Source organism: Carcharodon carcharias, chromosome 28 (assembly GCF_017639515.1).
Source record: "Carcharodon carcharias isolate sCarCar2 chromosome 28, sCarCar2.pri, whole genome shotgun sequence".
In the NCBI taxonomy this organism is placed as follows: Eukaryota; Metazoa; Chordata; class Chondrichthyes; order Lamniformes; family Lamnidae; genus Carcharodon; species Carcharodon carcharias.
The window spans coordinates 18,132,094-18,152,176 of record NC_054494.1 but is presented as its reverse complement, the minus strand read 5'-3'; the positions used below and the strand labels follow the sequence as shown (position 1 = coordinate 18,152,176).

Here is a 20,083-nt window from a genome sequence, read left to right as displayed (position 1 = left end):
AGAACAATTGCCAGCAGGTAACAATGCTGCAGAAAAAAAAATCTTGAGAGTAAACCTATGGAACCGTTTGCCTTTTTTCACAGTCTTCTCTCTCTCTCTCACTTTCCTCTCCCCTTGCCTGAAGGGGCTGAATTTTGAAGAGCTTTGGTCACCTTTGCTCCCTTGTCTGAATGACCATTCTTCATGCCTGAGCCAAGGCTATTTGACTGTGGAGTGCACCACAGCTGAGCCCAATTCTATCTTCACACAAAGTCCACACATATGCACATTTTAAATGGGGCATTTACCTTTATTAGCTGAGGTGTAGAATGCCACAGCAGGGTGGGTATGTTGGACTGTACAAAGCACTAGTTGGGTCATAGCTGGAGTACATGATAGGAAAGACGTGATTGCACTGGAGGGGGTACAGAGGAGATTGGCAAGGATCTTGCCAGGACTGCAGATTTTCAGTGGTGAAGAAAGTGGTGGGGTTGTTTCCTTTGGAAAAGAGGGGAGGCCTTATTGAAGTGTATAAAGTTATGAGGGGTCTAGATATAAAGGCCCTAACCTCTTGGTCGAGGCTTCCTTAACCAGAGCGCATAGATTTAGGGTAAGAGGTAGGAGGTTTAAAGCGGAATTGTGGGGAGATTTTTTTCACCCAGAAGGTGACGGGGATCTGGAACTCACTGCCTAAAAGGGTGGGAGAGGCAAAAAACCTCACAACACTTAAAGTTGTTGTATAGGCATGAAATGTCATAACTACAAGGCTAAGGACCAAGACCAACAAAGGTTCACCAGACTTGGCGGGACTGTCCTATTAAGAGAGACTGGGGAAACTGGGCCTGTATTCTCTGAACTTTCAAAGAATGAGAGGTGATCTCATTGAAACCTACAAAATACTTAAACGAACAGACAGGGTAGATGCAGATAAGATGTTTCCCCTCACTGGGGAGTCTAGAACCAGGGGGCACAATTTCAAAATAATGGGGAAGCTGCTTAGGACCGAGATGAGGAGAACTTTTTTGACTCATGCGGTTGTGAATCTTTGGAATTCTCTACCCCAGAGGGCCGTGGAAGCTCTGTCATGGAGTATATTTAAAATACAGATTGACAAATTTCTAAATGCCAATGGCATAAAGGGATCTGGGGATAGTGTGGGGAAAAAGGCATTGAAGTGGATGATCAGCCATGATAGTATTGAACGGCAAAGCTGGCGCGACGGGCTGAATGGCCTTCTCCTATATTCCTATGAGCTGCAAAGTGGGATTAGGCTGGATGGTCACAGGTCGGCTGGCATGGACACAATGGACTGAATGGCCTCCTTCCATGCTGTAAATTTCTATGATTCTAAGCATAGGAGTGTCCTGGGACTGGATGGCCTATTCCTGCTCCTATGTTCCCATGATATCCTATCAGTCCCTAACTGACTCTTTTTTTAATCCTGAGTCACCCCAGAGGTCAGTGAAAGCACAACTGGCTCAAGCATAGCCTAAAGGGGCGAGTCTGGAAACTTGCCAGTCTGTACAGAGCCTGCACTCCATTTCTATTTCAGATTATGTTCTGAATTGGAGTGGCATTCTTCCCACCTGCAAGCACACGGTGATTGATACATTTCATTAATGCAACTTTTGGTTTAGGTAGTGACAGCAGTCTCTTGGGAAAGACAATAATATCTGATAAAAGCATTACTGATATCAAATAAAGAAAAGAAATATACATGCAAAATGTTGTTAGTTCGACAAATTGGGTTAAAGATATTACTTGAATAAAAAATAGGATCTGCAGCGGCCTAATGCTTTATGTATCAGCTAATCTCTTTACTGAGAGATTTGGTTTACAACCATCAAATATGCATCACATCTCTCTAATAAAATCGATAACATTTTATTATTTTTACATTTTATTGTCTTAGGCCAGAAAACTGCAAATTTTCTAATCGCTTTTCTTTTTTTGCACTTTGCATATATTTAACGGTTTTAAAACTTTTCATAAAATATTAAAGTTTTCTTATTATTACATTTATAGACGTGTCAACCACAGACACAACGCCGTGCAGAGGCAAATAATAATCTACTTTGATTGAAACATGTCTTAGTGGCTGTGTGAAAATAGGCACTCTTAGCCAGTTAGAGGTATAAAACAAACTTCTTAATCATTACGCCTAAAAGCAATTAAAAGCCTTACACGTGTTATAGTTCATATTAGGTGACATCTGTACGTTTGAACTAAGTGTCAGCATTGATTCAGAGGTAGCAATCGCATCCTTGAGTCTTAAGGCTAAGCATTTAAGTCCCATCCTAGACAGGTTAGCATATATCCTAGGCTGTCACTTCACTACAGCGCTGCAGGAAGGCTGCAAACAGGCCATTCAGCCCCTCATGTGTACATCAACTCCATTTACCTGCCTTCGCTCCATGTTCCTTGATGCACTTACCTAGCAAACATATATTGGTCTCAGTCTTGAAAACTCCAATTAGCCCACCATCTACAGCCCTTGGAGGCGAGAATTCTCATTTCTGACTACCCTTTATGCGAACACGCGTTTTCTGATCTTCTTTCCAAATGGCCCAGCTGTTACATATTAAGACTATGCGCCCTCCCTATCAGGTACTATCAGATAGGGGAGACAGTGGTATTGTCACTGGACTAGTGATCCAGAGACCCAGGTCAAGGCTCTGGGGATGAAAGCAAAATATTGCGGATGCTGGAAATCTGAAATAAAATCAAAAAACTCTGGGAAATCTCCGCAGGCCTGGCAGCATCTGTGGAGGGAGAAACAGAGTTAATGATTCTCTGTCCACAGAGCTCTGAAGAAGAGTCATACGGACTCGAAATGTTAACTCTGTTTCTCTCTCCACAGGTGCTGTCAGAACTTGCTGAGCTGTCCTTGCATTTACTTGCACACCACGGAAACTGACAGAATTTAAATTCAATTAATAAAATCTGGGATGGAAAGCTAGTTATCATGACCATGAAACCCCATCTGGTTCAATAATGTCCTTCAGGGATGGAGATCTGCAGCCTTGCCTGGTCAAACCCATAGCAATGTGGTTGACTGTTAACTGCCCTCTGAAATGGTCTAGCAAGTCACTTAGTTCAAGGGCAATTAGGGATGGGCAAGCCAGTGCCACCCACATCCCATGAAAGAATTAAAAAAAAAATAAACAATGACATTCAACATTTTTCTGAAAAGTAAACAATCAGGGACTGTACCTGTAGTAAGCAGAAGGTCTGAGTGAAAGGCTCCATTCGGACCAGGTACGACGCGACAATTATTGCTGAAGAATAATGAGTGCAGTAGTGACACCGTACAGACAGGTCCTCTGCAAGAAACCAAACAATTTCACATGGTCAGGTACTGCAAGATCAGCTGAAGAAATGAATACTGAAGCAACAGGATGGGTTGGGCGGGGGTGAGGGCCGGTGGGGTGTGGGGGGGGGGGGGGGGGGTGTGGGGGGGTGAGAGGACACAGGAACAGGAGTGAACTGTTCATCCCTCGGGCCTGCTCCATCATTCAATTCGATCACGGCTAATCTGTACCTCTACTGTATTTACCTGCTTCAGCTGCACGTGGAAGTGGAAATCCAGGATTCACTCACCAAAAAGGATATGGTCGTTGGCTCAATTGAAATCTCAAGGCTGAGATCAATGGGCAAGGACAGCGAGCTGAAATTTTAACTCTTCTTCTTTATTCACACACCTGCTGACCTATTTCCAGCATTTACCGCTTCTATTTCAGATTTCCAGCATCCACTGCATTTTTGCTTTTGTGTCAATAGGTTTTTTGTTGGGTAAATATATCAAATGATGTGGAGCTAAGTTGGGCCAAGGAGTTGAAGCACAGGTCAGTCATGAATGAATTGAATGGCAGAGCATGTTTGAGGACAAGCTCTACATACCGTAGGTGAGAATGGAACCTTTGTAACTTTGGTTCAATGGGGCTATAACTTCTCCAGTCCAGAATATTTTGGACCAAGTCATTCCTGCATTTCAGAATTTTCTCAATTACTGAATGGCATTAGAATGCCTAACCACAAGTGTGTGAACCAAAAAAAAACGCAGATATAAATATTTACCTGAAGCATAAAACATTGTTCAAACATATAACACTGCAATAAAAATTGTTTTACTTGTCCAAACACTGTATCTTTCATGTTTCTGTGCCCAAAGCACTGTACTAAACTGATGCCAATGATGTTGAGGATTGTTATCACATTGCTTAAAAAAATTCCAGACAACTGGTGCTTCCGAACAACAGGTTTCTAGACTGGAGAAGTTACTATATAACAGGGTTCAGCAAGGAATCCATATACCTGGGTGAGAATAGGACCTGTTTGTGTACCAGGGGAAGAATGGGTAGATCTCCAACTGAGGGAAGGGGCTTCAAGGAGGATGAAATTGGACATCCAAAAGGGATTTGGACAGGTCAGTGAGTGTGTGGCCTGGAATCAACTCAAAGTTCAATAAACTGAAGGGATACCAAAAGATTAGCATGTTCATCCATGACAAAACATGAGTCACCACTACATCATTTGGAAACCATGCACTCCAGGCACTAACCTTGAGTATGTGCACGTATCATAAGTCACTAACCCGGCTCAGGAAAAAGAAGCTCGGCAAGGTCAGATTTTCATTCCAGGGGGTGGGCTGGGTTAGCAGTTGCACTTGTTGCCCCTGGAATGAGTGCGGAGTCTGCCGTGTGCAGAGGTGGGCTGGGCAGAATGCCAGCCTCCATGCTCTGACACTTTGTTGAATTTATTTTTAAAATGATCAAAACAAAAAATGTCTCCCCGGCATTCACCATCACACCCCCACCCCCCATGCCACATCCATGCTAACACATGCCCCCCCCACCCCAATGACTTCTCATAGTCCTATGCCACCCTATGCCCTTCTACCCACTGCCTATGGCCCCTCATACCCCTATGCCAACTTAGTGCTAACTCATGCCCACTACAAACCACTCTTTGCCCTTATATCCTCCATGCCAACTAATCTAGTATTCACCTTGGGAAAACTTTAGGAGCCATGCTGACATAAAATAAACTTGTGTCTCTCTCAATGATGTCATTATTAAAAAAACCTCTCTGATTAAAAAAATCAATTCATTGAAATTCCTCCAACTAACCTCTTATAAAAACAAACATTTCTATTCTATATCCACTTTGAGCTGTCAATGAAATGCTCACTTAACAGGTAGCCCACTGTGCTAATGGTAGGTTCCAAAATCAATCATGCAGCACAAATCCTATAATGATAACCATCAGGTTTATGTCAACAAACAGAGTGAACTATCAAGCACTGATTTTTTTAAACTCTACTTTTTTTTAAAACTCTAAACATTTTTGTTAAATTTATAGCCCAACAGTTAAATTCCTTGACAGCTTTGACAGTTCCAATGCTTTTTGTTAGTTCATTGACAGCTTGACAATTCTTTGACAGCTTTGACAGTTCCTTTACAACTTTGACAGTTCCTTGACCATTTGGAGAGTTGCAATGAGTTTTTGTTTACTTTAACAATCCCAAAAGGCACCTGACTTGTCCCAAAGGGTACCTTACCTCTCCCAATGGTGTCCTGGGACCATATCCAAAGGGGTACCTTGCCTCTCAAAAAGGGTAACCTGGCTATCCAGATGAATCCACACAGCTCAGACCTGTTCCTACCAGGTCTAATTGGCACACTTTGTGTTTCAGACACCTATCTCCTCAAAATAACATGAGTAGAGGCAGCTGCTGATTTACATGGGCAGCTGTCTGCGTAAGCCGTGAATGTGCTCCTTAGAACCCATCCCCTTCCCGCCGTGCAAAAATGGCCGAGGCCAGGTTCGGGGCCAGGACTTCCGGATTTGGGGCCAGGACTTCCGGATTCATGCCTCTGCCGTCTGCGGGAATATTCAGGCTTGAGTGTATATCTGGGAGACTTGATGTTGCTCATTGTTGACCAAGCAAGCAGAGAAATTTATGACATCGGAAATAAAACAAGAACAGTTGAAAGAATAAGCTTACAGCACAAACAGGCTTCGCTAATACTTAGGTTATAGATTACAAGCAAAAACACAACTGCAAACTCATCTAGAGTTTCACTGCGAGTGTTATAATGTTTTTTTCTAATTTAATGGGTTGGAAGATTGAACGCCTGAGGAGGATGTGTGAGAATAAGTTTTAACCAATTAAATTTATGGCATCGAGTTGTAAAGTTATTATTCTTGGTATGCTCCTGATATTGCCACATTCTGCTTTTCACCATTTGAAATATTTAAAATACATAGAAACATTCAACAAGATGGCTCAGGAGGTTATGAACAGCGGGCAGTAATAGGACTATTAGGCCTTGGGACAGGTCTATTTACAAACTTTTGATGCCTCAATGGGTAGCACTCTCACCTCAGGGCCAAAGATACTGGTTTAGATTCCACTCCAGAGACTTGAGCAGAAAATCTAGAAAGACACTTTGGTGAAGTTCTGAGGGAGTAGTGCACTGTCACAGGTGCCATGTTTTGGTTGGAATGTCAACCCGAGGCCTCCTCATTCCTCTCAGGTGGACGCAGATGATCCTGTAACACTATTTCACAGATGAGCAGGAGGTTTTTCCTCGGTGTTTTGACTTATCCTTCAACCAACATCATTAAAACTGATTATCTGGTCACTATCACCCTGTTGTTTGTGGGGCCTTGCTGTATGTAAATTGGCTGCCCCGTTTCCTACTTTACAACAGCGAATACAATTTAAAAAGAACCTCATTGGTTGTGAAGAGGTTACGAAAGTTGCTCTGTAAACTTTTAGAACATTATAAAAGCATGCATTGCACGTTATAACCCATGGGATATATTTTGAAAGGCCTTGCACTGCTACTTGAACTTTCCATGCAGCCAATCTGTGTCAGGAAATTATGGCTGCATGCCTGTGATCTTCCAATACGTGCAGAGCCCCTTGGCGTTGGTGCGAGTTCATTCAAAGATTTACCTGCAAAACCTCCATTAAAGTGATTCTGTGGAACATTTGCTATTTACCAAACTGAAGGACACCTCACTCTATTGCTGCCCCTCCCCCCCTCACCCCCGCCATGAACAACGGCAATGGTTGGATAATTGGTAGCCCCCCGATCTCCTTTCAATCAATTTCCTGCCCTCTTTCCTATTTTAAACCGCAGATATTTATTTTACTATGTCCTGGTAACCACAGCTTCCCTCGAACTTCCAACATGAATCCCAGCAACCATGTATTTTGTAAATATCCTTGGGAGTGTGGATAATGGGAGTCCAGATAACCAAGGGTCATCTGTACATCATTAAAAGTTTTAGCATGAACCTTGAGCATTGCTGTGCTTGAAGGAAAGTGCTGGTTTACTCAGCTCCATCAACCTGGAAGGGCTTAATGCACTCAGGAAGTCAGTAACTCATCAATGTGAATATATTACTCTGAACTCACTAACCCCATACTGCAAAATTGAAGGGGAGAATAGAACAGAGCAAATCTGCTAGTTCTAAACATCCCCAGTCCCATGTTCATCATTGCATCAAGGTCAAATAGGCCCCTTAGTCAGAGGTTTCAGTCCCTAAAATGTAAATACTCGCAACCAGATATGACGAGGAACCTTTAATGATATATAGAAAATGGATCCTCCTCTTTGGATTGGAAGATATTCATTCTCATAGGAATAGATGTACCATTGTTTACTTGAAGATTAGTTCGAGTTTGGCCTATTCATTAATCTCGGTTTATCAGGTGAGGTGTTAAACAATGTCTCCTTCTCTCAGGTGGATGTAAAAGATTCCACAATACTCTTTTGACGAAGGACAGAAAAATTCTCCTGACATACTGTCCTGCATTGAGGCCTCATGCATCACCACTAAAACAAATCACTTGTGTCATTGCTGTTTGGGGAACTTTGCTTTGCACATCTTGGCCCCTGTGTTTGCTTACATTACAAGACTACTCTTCAAAAGCACTTCATTCGCTGTGGAAAGCTTTGGAACTCCCTGAGGCTGTGAAAGGCAGTATACAAAATGCAAAATACTGGAAATCTGAAATTAGAACAGGAAATGCTGGAAATGCTCAGCATCTGTGGAGAGGCAAAGCTAAGGTTAACGTATCAGGTCAATGATTTTCCGCCAGAAGCAGATGTTACGGATAAATGGCTTATAGTGAGGAACGGGGACAGGGGAGAGATTGTGGGCTGGTGTTTGAGATGGGGGTCCCCAATTGGCACACAGCCAGCTAGGGGATGGTCACCTGCCTTTAGCCTCCATCATATCCTAGGTCACAGGATATACTTTGCCAGATTTTTCATGTTTCCCTTCCCCATTGCTATCATCACAGACATTGGTTCTCACCTAGGTCTTTTGGATAAAACAAGAAGGGAAGATTTCACCTGTTGGTTTCTTGTAGGGATGAATGGTAATGGCTGACAGGGCAAGTGGACAGCCCAGTGTAATATGGAGTTGCACAGACCAGGATAATCCTAAGGTTTGGCTCTTGACCTTTGCTGAGTTGGCTGGTCAATCAAAGCAAGAGTAAGTAGGACAAAATCCAATGGGTTGGGAAGGGATGAATCATAAACGTTGCCTTGTGGCCTTGGAGATTAGATAATTGGTTCAGAAACATTATTATTATTCCAAAGCCTGACTCCTGTAACAATCTGTCCATAGTGTTGCCAAACCTACTTATTTATTGGATAGACACGTGATTGCTTTAGAATCTTGACCAATGTCAAGCTCACCTCATGCGTTATCCTGACTGGAGGTCACAAAGGAGTTTGAGACTCGAGCTGCCCTATTTTTCCAATCAAGGGAGGGAGGCAGTCTGAAGCAGTGGTGGAGAACAGAAAGAAAGGTGTGTGGGATGAGGAGTGATGTTAGCAAGAGAGTGAAAACAAAAATCAAACATAAAGTTACCTGCAAGGTCATCGTGAATTGGTTAAATAAAAACAGCTGCATTCAGGGCTGGACTTACTTCTATTACTCAGGAACATTAGAAAGAAGAGTAGGTCATTCAGCCCCTCACACTTGTTCTATCCTTCGATCAGATCATGGCTTAAACTCACCTCAATGCTAGTCACCCACCTCTTGCTCCATATCCCTTGATGCCCTTATCTAACACAAATATACCTATCTCAGTCTCGCAAACTCCAACTGACCTCCAGAATCCAAAGAAGGGAGAGATGTACAGTTTTCTACTCTCTTAGTGTGAAAAATATTCTGCTCCTAAGAGCTTAAGCTCTTATTTTAAAGTGGGATCCCTTCATTCAAGACTCCCTCACCAGAGGAAATACTTTCGTTTTATCTACCCCATCAAATCCTTCTAACGTTTTAAACACATACATTCTGTTATCATTCTTTTTAGCTTACTTTCTCAAATTACTCCCTCAGTTTCCTGTGAAAATACTAACCATCATTATCTACTTCAAAATATCGCTGGACAAACTTTTCCTTCCTTTCCTCAGTTTGTGCCCCCATGGGCTTCGAGAGATCCCGGAATGTCTTTGCATTAGTCAGATCCAACTCCTAGGAGCATGAAACAAACAGAGTCATGAAAAATGGCATAAATATTCATTGTATTCAAACTCTCTGGAGCAACTTCCAAATATACCAACATTAGGCTAATTGAAGCACTTGCAACCCGTGAACAGTTTATGTGATAATTTGCTGATGATGGTCAGAATTTACGTGCACTGGAAAACTGTCAACTTGTCCTGACTCCAGTATTATAGAAAAATACATATATTATAACACGTAACTTTATACATCAAAGCAGAGTTGATTGGAGTGCACAGAAGAGTATTAAAGTGTTAAATTCATTCGGGCACCTGGGTTATGAGGGAAGACTAAGGGCTACTAGGGATGTTTACATTGAGAAAAAGGGGTGGCGGAGAGACAGCCTGTTATGACGCAGCAGGTGCTGTGCATCAGGTGGATCAAATCCACGAGGGAAACTTGATCACACGGTCACAACGGTTTTGCAATTTGTATTTTATTTTGAGATGCGTGCCCTGAATTCACTCATAATAAGTCCACCAAGACTTTAGAGATTTTTAGAAAACTAAATTAAACATTTATTAACAAAGAAAAGATTTCAAACACATACATTGGTCTAAAAATTACTACTATAATAATTCCTAAAACCCATAATTAACCTGGCTTCCAGTTACATCTCCATTAAGGCAATGGAAAAAATAAAACTTTTAAAAATTTAAACAGATGCCAGCAAGTTAACACAATACCCTGGATAGCAGAACTCAAAGTGGCTTTTCCCAGCTTCAGTTCCTGTAGGCAGCAGGCTCAATGCACAAATACCGGAGGCTTTTCACACTTCTGGTAGAGCTTATAATGCCTTCCATGGCACATAGCTTCAATCTCCTTCATACATGTTTCTCCCTTTTAATATAAATCCCCTTGTTCCCATATGTCTTTGGAACATTGCCTTTCTCATAACATAATTCATTTCATGGTGCTAATATTATCATAACCTTTGGGAAAAATAAACACACTGATTGGCCTTGCTTCTCGGGCTAGGTGTAACATCCCACCATGTCTTTGAAATTCAAACTACCCTGGTTTATCTAAAAATGCAAATTCTCTTCACCTCACATTCTAAAACTTCAGCCATGTTTACGTATTTAGCATTTCATACCTAGCTTGTTGATGAGTCAAAGCCTCCAGACCAGCTGTCTCCAATTCAATAAAATCCCAAACACACACACACTATCCAAACCTACTTTTAACCTACTTCTACGATAAATCACAATAATATTATGAGAATTATTATACTTTTGTGACAGGCCTTATTTAAAATCTTCAGGGAAATAGATAAACTGGGCAGCAAGCTCTCAGACATAAGCACTTGAGCTCAAACGTGGAGGAGAAAGGTATATGCAAGGTTATAATGTGTGGAGGTCATTCTCACTTTCAGCAGGAGTGGAAAAGCTCCAGTGTAGTGGGTCAGCTGAGCGTTATAAACCTCATTATCGTTAACTGAAGTGATAACAGGACAGGGTGGCCGAGGCTTGGCCTAAATAGCCAAGTGGTTATGGTACTGGGATTGTAACCCCAAGATCAAGAGTTCAAATCTCACACTGGCAAACTATGAAACAATGTAATTTCATCTGAAAAACAGATAGAAATGTGTTTGTACTCAAAAGAGTTACACAACATCTGTTACATCATCAAAATATCAATCAAGAGTTCATTTTGCTTGGCCTAAATAGCCAAGTGGTTATGGTACTGGGTTTGTAACCCTAAGATCAAGAGTTCAAATCTCACAATGGCAAACTATGAAACAATGTAACTTCATCTGAAACAGATGGAAACAGGTTTACTCAAAAGAGTATCAAGAGTTCAAATCTCACAATGGCAAACTATGTAATTTCATCTGAAAGAGATGGAAACCAGTTTGTACTCGAAAGAGTTACACACTTTCATCTTGCTTGGCCTAAATAGCCAAGTGGTTATGGTACTGGGTTTATAATCCTAAAAAAATCAAGAGTTCAAATCTCACACTGGTAAACTATGAAACAATGTAACTTCATCTGAAAAACAGATGGAAATGTGTTTGTACTCAAAAGAGTTACACAACATCTGTTACATCATCAAAATATCAATCAAGAGTTCAAATCTCACCATGGCAAATTATGAAACAATGTAAAATGGTGGCCAATCAGCCAGCTTTCAGCTCTTCCCCAAAGTAAAAGTTGTTCCCATAACTTCTTCATATAGCGATTGCTGAATAATCTGCATTGTTTGGCAGTGGCATTTGGCCTGGGGGGGGGGGGGGGGGGGGGGGGGGGCGGTGTGGTGGTGCTTGCAGTGTGAGGTTAGCAAGTCTCTAACGCAAGGTGCAAGAAGAACTCCTTCAGGCTTACCAAGATCATTTTCAGTCCTGCATCATTCAATGCTCCTAAAGAATTTAGGACAATTTGCATCGGGGAAAGGGAGGAATTAATTAGGTCTACTGATGTCCAGTGGCTAACCAAGGTTTCCAGAAACATGCTTTATGGGTGAATAAAAGTGCAGAGTTGGATGCAGGCAGTATAGATTTATATGAATTTAAGTTTATGAAGAGTGGAGGATGGAAAGGCAGCCAGGGGCACATTGGAACAGTTGAGTCTGGATAACAGCAGTAGAGTATGACTTATACTTTAATGATTATACGCCTTCAATTTATCATGGAATTAATGTAAGAAGGTACAAACCCAACCCCCATAATATAGCAAGATTTTTATTTGTTCACCATGTCAAAGGTAGGTATGGGTGAGGAAGGCCATTTGGCTCATCATCTGGCATCCACCCAGAAGCAATCCTGGCGTCCTGGCCAATGTTCTTTCTCAACTAGTGCCTCCAACACAGATTAGTCAGTTATCCCATTAAATATTTGTGTCTAAATCGGCTGCTGTGTTTGCCTACATAAAAACAGTGACTTAAATTCAAAGGTAATTGATGCACATATTTATCAGGGTGTCTGGAGGTCACGGAAGTCATTGTACAAATAAATACAAGCTCTCTCCTTTGTGCTATTTGTCACTTGCCTCAGAGTCATAATCAGCAAGAATCCAGGGGAATACTGGATACTGCATCAAATCATTATAGGTTCGCCCCGCCAAAGTGTTCAGATGCATGAGATACTCGAAGTTGCTGATCTCTCCTTTCTGCCACAGAGGGGAAAAAGCAATATAAATAAAACGATTACAATTAATGTCTTATTGAATTTCCCTGATGCAAATTACAAGATGGAAAGCAACTGCAAACTTTTAGAGAATCCTGAACTGTATTTTCTGGTGGATTTGTGGTTGGGGTTTGACCTGAAAGTGGTACGTCAGCATAACACGATAGCCCAGTTTGAAATATCTGACTCTCCTGATAACTGCAATACACATTTCTTTTAGTTTCGAATAAAGAAGCCAACAGTTTCGACAGAATAGCTTGACCCCTGCATAAATGCCTAACATCGTGGTTTGTACGACTACATTGCATTGCTGTAGTGCTGAAGCCAAGGCCGCAATCTTCTGTTTTCACTGGCTTGGAGGTGGGTAGACAGGAGGTGGATATTTAATTGGGGCGGTGAACACGCCTGAACTCCGCCACCTTTCTGCCTCCACCAGAATCAAGTTCTGGTTAGGAAAGCCCATTATCAGCTTTCCCAAATCGCCACCAGTTGAGGCCCTTAAATGGCCAATTAATGATCGCTTAAAGGCCTCATCCCACTGTCGCTGGTATTAAGTCAGTGGTGGCCGGGCCTGTCACCATGCGATGAGCCAGCCACTTGTCACCTTGGGTGCGGGTGGTCCCTTGATCAAAGACACTCAGACTCGACATCGGGAAGAGGGAATTCTCCCTGAGGGCCAATCCCTGCTCAATTCCAACACCCCTGAACTCTTCTCACCCCACACCACGGAACCCCCCATTACTCACCCAGGAGGAGCCTGCGTCCTCCACGGTTCTGGGACAGCCGGTCCTTCCAGCACCAGCCACAGCCTTCTCAGTGACGCTGCTGAGTGCAAGGGCTGCCGGCCTCTGATTGGCCAGCAGGTCCCACCAGGCGGGACTTCTGCTCCCGGGGTCTTGATTCCAGGGGCCAGTTGGTGTCCTCACCACTGCCTGACTGGGGTGTGGTTCAGCGGGCCTTCCCGAAATGAGGCACCGTGGGTCTCTTGCTGGCACTCCAGCTGGCAGGCGAGACACCCGACATCTCTACAAGATTCTGCCCTACACAGCAGCAAAGCAAAGTGTGCACTATAACTGCACCCAGACATATTAAAACATATGAAACAGGAGCTTAGTAGACTCTCTGAGCCTGATATTATACCTCAATTCCACTTTCCCATCCTATCCCCATATCTCAATTCCTTTAGTGCCCAACAATGGCCGGGATTTTCTGGTCCTTCCCACCCTTGGGAATCATCATGGGCGGGATGGAAAATTTGACAGAACAGCCAAAGGTCAGTTGACTTTGGACGGGAATTTCTGGCCCCGCAAAAGGCGGGACCGTAAAATCCTGGCCAACCTTTCCATTTCATTTTTGAATATACTTAATAACAGCATACGCGGCCCTCTAGGGTAGGGAATTCCAAAGATTTAAATCCCTCTTGAGTGAAGAAATTTCTCCTCAGCTCAGTCCTAAATGGCCAACTCCTCATCTTGAGATGAAAACTATTAGTTCTTGACTCTCGCGGCAGGAAAGAAAATCAGCCTCTACCCTGTTACATCCTCTAAGAATTTTTTTCATCTGTTTAGCATTTGGTGTCTGGTATAAGGTGACCTGGAAGAGGTGGTCTTAGATCAGACCAGAGTTAATAAACATTCCCTCACTCTGCTGGACTATGCTCTCTTCACTAAAATGACCCAGTTTGTGGGTTTATATGACTGGGTGCAGTTATAGTGCACACTTTGCTTTGCTGCAGTATAGGGCAGAATCTTGTAGAAGAGTTCCCTCAGGTGTGTTTAGGCCTTTGAGTACAGTGTGACTGGGCAGTACAATTCAGAACAACTTGCTCACACTATCCTAAAACTGAGGTGGACCATTCATGCCATTTAGCTGCAAACATTAACTAACCAATTAATTAACCCTCAACTAATATTATTTGACCACAAACTGGAATATTGGGCCATTGAGGACAGGAATCTAATTAATAGGAATCTGACCATATGGCACGAGGAGTTAGGTTCTTTGAAATAATAATACCATTTGCCGTTAATCAGAATATCAGCTGGAAGCCCTTAATCAGTCAATCCCTCTACTATATCCACATTGGTATAACCCATCATCAGCAATATGGGCATCAATGGGATGGATTATCCTCCGACCAGGTAAAAACCCAAAGCAAAATCAGGCAACATTCCCACCTCCCAGCCCTATGAAGCTGAGGGAAGATGCATCTTACCTGCCATTTCTGTGTGACTGCTTTCTCGCCTAATGTCCTTCTGTGTAAACGGAAAATAAATGGGAGAATTTTAATTAATAGCGCACCACCAAATCACATTTACACACAGCTCTCTACCAGGTTTACAAGTAATGCAATGGGATTAATGTCAGCACTTGAATGCCATAGCAGGATATTTGGTTTGTACAGCTCCCTTTATGGACATGTGAAGGTTAAAAGGTTTAAAATAAACCAGAACTTGAAGAGAGGTCCCTGAGGATTAGCAATTGCTAACATTTTCAACAGTCAAGTATCTGTTTACATGCAAATACTGTGACCTTTTTATGGTCCTTACAATTATTTTTTACAAAAACAAAGGCAAAGATAATCTAATTGTGCATATTTTATGTCCAACTATTTTCATACAGTTAAGACAGTACTCTAGTTGTGTACATACAGATGTAGGATTAGAATTTGGTTTAATCTCATAAATTTAAAGTTTTTACTTATGGATAGCTCGTAGGTTTATACGTAGCTTGGAATAATGAAAAGGTTAAGTTATTCACGCTCAGAATGCTTTAAAGTTTAATGTGTCAGGGTGGAATTTAGCTGATTCCGTTGTTTTAAGCATTTGCTGAAACTGCAGCATTTGAGGCTCATGTCTGTTTACCTGTTGCTGTGGCCATGTTGTGAAATGAGATACCCAAGGCAATCTTGAGATAGGCAGTGAGATAATTGGCTGCGATGATGAACTAATTGGCATCTGTTGCTTTGAAGGATACTTCCTTTCTGCGGGTCTTGCCCACAATGACACTTGCCGTGCCATAATAATTCAGCAACGACATGTTTTTTGAGAGGCAGCTTATAAAGATCTTAAAGCTTTTCTCAACCAGTTGTAGAGAGAGACCAAACTAGAAGGGAATGATGAAGATTACCTGCCTCCCTGGGAAAAAGAATATTGTTTATTTCCCAAATCTTCACTGCTCAAATATATTGATTGGCCTTATTTTAACTCAGTGTAAGTGAATGGATATTGAGTCAGTTAAAATCAGGCCCATTGTTTGTATCTGGCCAAGCACAATGAATAGATTTGTTGCAAGTCCATATTTGATGTTAGAATTGAACTGCTTTCAAGACACTCAGCTCAAAGAGGTTTAATTAATGAATTTAATCCCCTGATTCAACAATTGGGAATATTTCTTCAGTATAGAGGGATTTATGGGGTGAATTGATCAAAATGTTTAAATTACGAAGGGATGGGACAGTGTAAATAGAACAAGTTAATCCCCAGTGATTCAGAGATCTAGAATGATGGGACATAGATACAAGGTTAAATTCAGGCAATCCATTTTGGATCATAATCAGTGGAGACAGTTTCCCTCCATCTACTTTATCAAGACCCCTCATCATTCTGAACATCTCATTTAAATCTCCCCTTTAACTTCTTTGTTCTAAGAAGAATAATCCAGCTTCTTTAGTCCCTCAACATAACTGAACTCCCTCAACCCTAGTACGTTTCGGTTAAATCTCCTCTACACCCCTTCCAAAATGATGATATCTTTCCTGAATTGTGGTGGGTGCCCAGAATAGTACATCATACTCCAACGAGTGATTATAGAGGAGACAAAACAAATAGCTTTTTGTTAATTTTTTTCCTAACACTTTCAGTATAGTTAAAAACAGTATTGGAGATGGGAGGGAAAAAACACACTGGCCACGATTTTGTGGCTGCTGAGTGTCTCCCCCCAGCAGATGCGGCAAGCCATTTAAATCTCCATTCAGTTCGGCAAGACCGTAGTGTCCAGCGCAGCAGGAGGGGGAGTAAAACCCCGGCTCATAAGACCGGCTGGGTCAGTTGAAGGCAGGCTATGTGACGTTCAGGAATACAACCAAAGTTGGCAAGTCTCCCAGGCAGTGAGGATGAAGGTTTTTTTTTCTCCTCTCTGTGTAAATATAAATACATTAGAGCCAACTTCAAAACTGTTCTTGCTCATAGCTCACCTTGTATGAGTGGGTGACATGCTGCAGACAATGACCGTTTTTGTGTAAGGAACAGTAAGCAATTGTTAATTAGTCTTCAGAGGCACAACTGAAAGAACATCCCCTGCTTTCTGGCACACGTCACTCCAGAATTAAGTGGGAGTTAGAGTGCACTTTTCTTTAACGAGCAACATTATTCTTGTCTAAGCTTCCTGGATAAGCACACCATAACAACCAGCTGATTCACGGTAGCTAATGTCAAGAAATTAACTAACAACTATATACAAAAGAAACCAATTGTTACCATTAGAGTCATAAGCACACATTCAGGGACATGAACATTGCTCAATGGCCCACACACAATGTGTGTATTTATTATTGCCTTGTGTGCTGGCAGTCAAGTGATTTGATTAGACCATCTTGCCATCTGCATATTGTTCATTGGTGGTTGTCACCGTTAATGCAACAAGTGCTCAAAATGTAGGTCATATCTTTCTGCCTGCCACTCCTTCCGAACCTAATCGTCTCCCCTCGCCCTTCCTCTCTGGAAGGTTCTAACACAGTCCCTGCAGCTCTCCCAATGTCTTAGAGTGGATGGCTGCTCGACTGCCAGAAGCATCACCATTTGATCCTTGCCCAGTATCCATGTAGTCAGCCGCAGTAATCCAGGCTGACTTTCCCCCGCCTTCTAGGAACGATAACTACAGAGCTTCCGCTGCTTTAGCATGTTTACTCAGTGAGCCACATTGCCTCAGATCCAAAATAGGTTCAACATTCATGTTCAGGTTGCTCTAGAAGCTGAGCACAAATCGAAGCTGACACAAATGCCCAGGATTGGGGCATCGGTATCAAACTGTAGCTGTGACTGTGCACAAACCCATGACTTGTGGAAAAGCATTGTAGAGGAGAAGAGTATTATTTAAGCAGTGTTACCTGATTTCACAAGTAGTTAAATTTGTTCTGTCAGCAAGTTTAGTTGGACAATTTATGTAAGTACAAAATGAACAATCCCGTCATGCACTCAATTTTTCTGGCTAAAATTACTGACAAAAGGAACTTCACCTCCGCACTATTTTACAGGCTTAATGGGGCATGTTTTTCCTCCATTCACTAATGTTGGGAGTAGAAATCGAGATCCTGCTTCATGCTCACTTTTGAGTCACATGCTTGAGAAGAGAAACTCGTACCCCTTTATCCCACCAACAAGATCGCTTAGAAAATGGACCAACAACAACAACTTGCATGTATATAGCATCTTTAACACCATAAAATGCCTCGAGGTGCTTCACAGGAGCTTTTTTAAGTCGGACACTGAGGCACATAGGGCGATATTAGGGCAGATGGCCAAAAGCTTGCTCAATGAGGTAGGTTTTAAAAAACATTTTAAAGGTAAAGGGAGAGGTAGGGAGGCAGAGAGGTAGAGTGACCAGATTCTAGAGCTTGAGGCCTTGGCAGCTGAAGGCATGGCCACCAATGAAGGATCAATTAAAATCCAGTATATAACTCAAAATAATTTCACCAAACCTGACAAGTAATTTGTTTTATTTTGCTGATTCAGTGAATGCCGATGGAGTAACAGGAAAGGAAGGGGCTTGAATGAGGCACACAGGTGTGTATGTATCATGGAACCTCGAGGGCCACATCTGGGCCAGAGTTTTACCTTCGGCGTGTGGGCGCGTGCCCGACACGCTGGAACGTAATATGACGTGCGATGATGTCGGGCGTGCATCCCCATGTCACCGCGCACTCACGTGATATTTCGTTCGGCAGGCGCATGCCGGAATCAGCTGTGATTCCGCCAACAATTGAAGTGACCTATTAAGGCCATTAAGGGCCTAAGTAACTTGAAATTTACGCTGCCCGTCCAACCTAACGGTTGGCGGGCGGACAAAAAGGCCAAGCGACCTTTACATTTTTTAGGAAACCTCATCCACGAGCGGGATGAGGTTTCCTAAAGCTAATACTAATTTAAAAAAACCTTTATTTTGAAAACAAAAACATGTCTTGTCTCATGTGTCACATGAGGGCACATGTTTCATTAAATTTTTGATGTCTTTATTTATTTTTTTAAAAAGCCCTTCAATCTCCCTGAGGCAGCTCTATCTTTCGCTGAGCTGGGCCCGACTCTCCCTCCCCCCACCCCCGCAGGTAGTGCTCAGCGCTACCGCTCGTGATCTATGCAGGGCAGGCCTTAATTGGCCCGTATGTAATCACAGTGCGGAGCCAATCACGGTCGGCTCCCCCACTGCCCCCAGCAGCTCCCACCGAACCCGCCTGACATGGGAAAGATTTAGGCCACGAAGTTAGATTCCGGGTTCCTAATAATTTGCATATTCTAATTGATCTCAGGGTGTGGATTTAGGGCTCTTCAATCAATGGGGTTAAAAAAAGCCTTTCCCAAAGCCTTAAGCCTCGAAACATTTAAGCTACAAATATGCCATTATCCTCCATCTTGCACCAGTCGACAGAGTTACACTCAATTATGTTTTTCTCTGAGGGATACCAAGTTGTGCCCTGACCGTAACCTATGTGCTGGAAATGGCCTCCAGCCAATCTCCACCACAGGGGCACTGCCAGTGACAGTCAAGGGCACTGCCAGTGACAGTCAGGGGCACTGCCAGTGAAAGTCAAGGGCACTGCCAGTGACAGCCAGGGGCACTGCCAGGAGCAGTCAGGGGCACTGCCAGGGGCAGTGAAGGGCACTGCCTGTGACAGTCAAGTGCACTTCCAGTGATAGTCAGGGGTACGGCCAATGGCAGTCAAGGGCACTGCCAGTGACAGTCAAGGGCACTGCCAGTGAAAGTCAAAGGCACTGCCAGTGATAGTCTGGGGCATGGCCAATGGCAGTCAAGGGCACTGCCAGTGCCAGTCAAGGGCACTGCCAGTAATAGTCAGGGGCACGGCCAATGGCAGTCAACGGCACTGCCAGTGGCAGTCAAGGGCACTGCCATTCCAATGAACTACAACTCCAAGTATCCTCCTCTCCTTCCCTCCTTCCATATTCCCTTCCCCCTTCCCCTTTATAACACTCAAATCTTTAGATTACTTTACATAAAGTCCATAAGTGATGTCAATGGATTACCTCAGCAACTGAGGCATCTTTTGGACTTATACAGACACAGAAATAATGCCACCAGCTAAGGAACATAACCACGTTCCCATAGCAACAATTTGAACGAAGAGTAAATCCCAGAAAAGCACACCACCGCTGAGGAGCCTTTCATTCCTATATGGAAATTTATTGCCAGAAAGATGAAAACACGTGGCAATTT

The 20,083-nt window shown here is 42.8% G+C and overlaps 1 protein-coding gene across 1 annotated transcript in view; it reads right to left on the bottom strand.

The window, feature by feature from the left end:
* wdfy4 (WDFY family member 4) overlaps nucleotides 1-20,083 on the bottom strand; it is a 242,631-nt gene that overhangs the window by 50,821 nt on the left and 171,727 nt on the right. The window contains exons 48-51 of the mRNA XM_041176115.1: nucleotides 14,853-14,892; nucleotides 12,501-12,620; nucleotides 9,369-9,483; nucleotides 3,193-3,302 (exon numbers count right to left, since the gene is read on the bottom strand). Of these exons, the coding sequence (XP_041032049.1) occupies nucleotides 3,193-3,302; nucleotides 9,369-9,483; nucleotides 12,501-12,620; nucleotides 14,853-14,892 (385 nt within the window). The remainder of the gene's footprint in view (nucleotides 1-3,192; nucleotides 3,303-9,368; nucleotides 9,484-12,500; nucleotides 12,621-14,852; nucleotides 14,893-20,083) is intronic.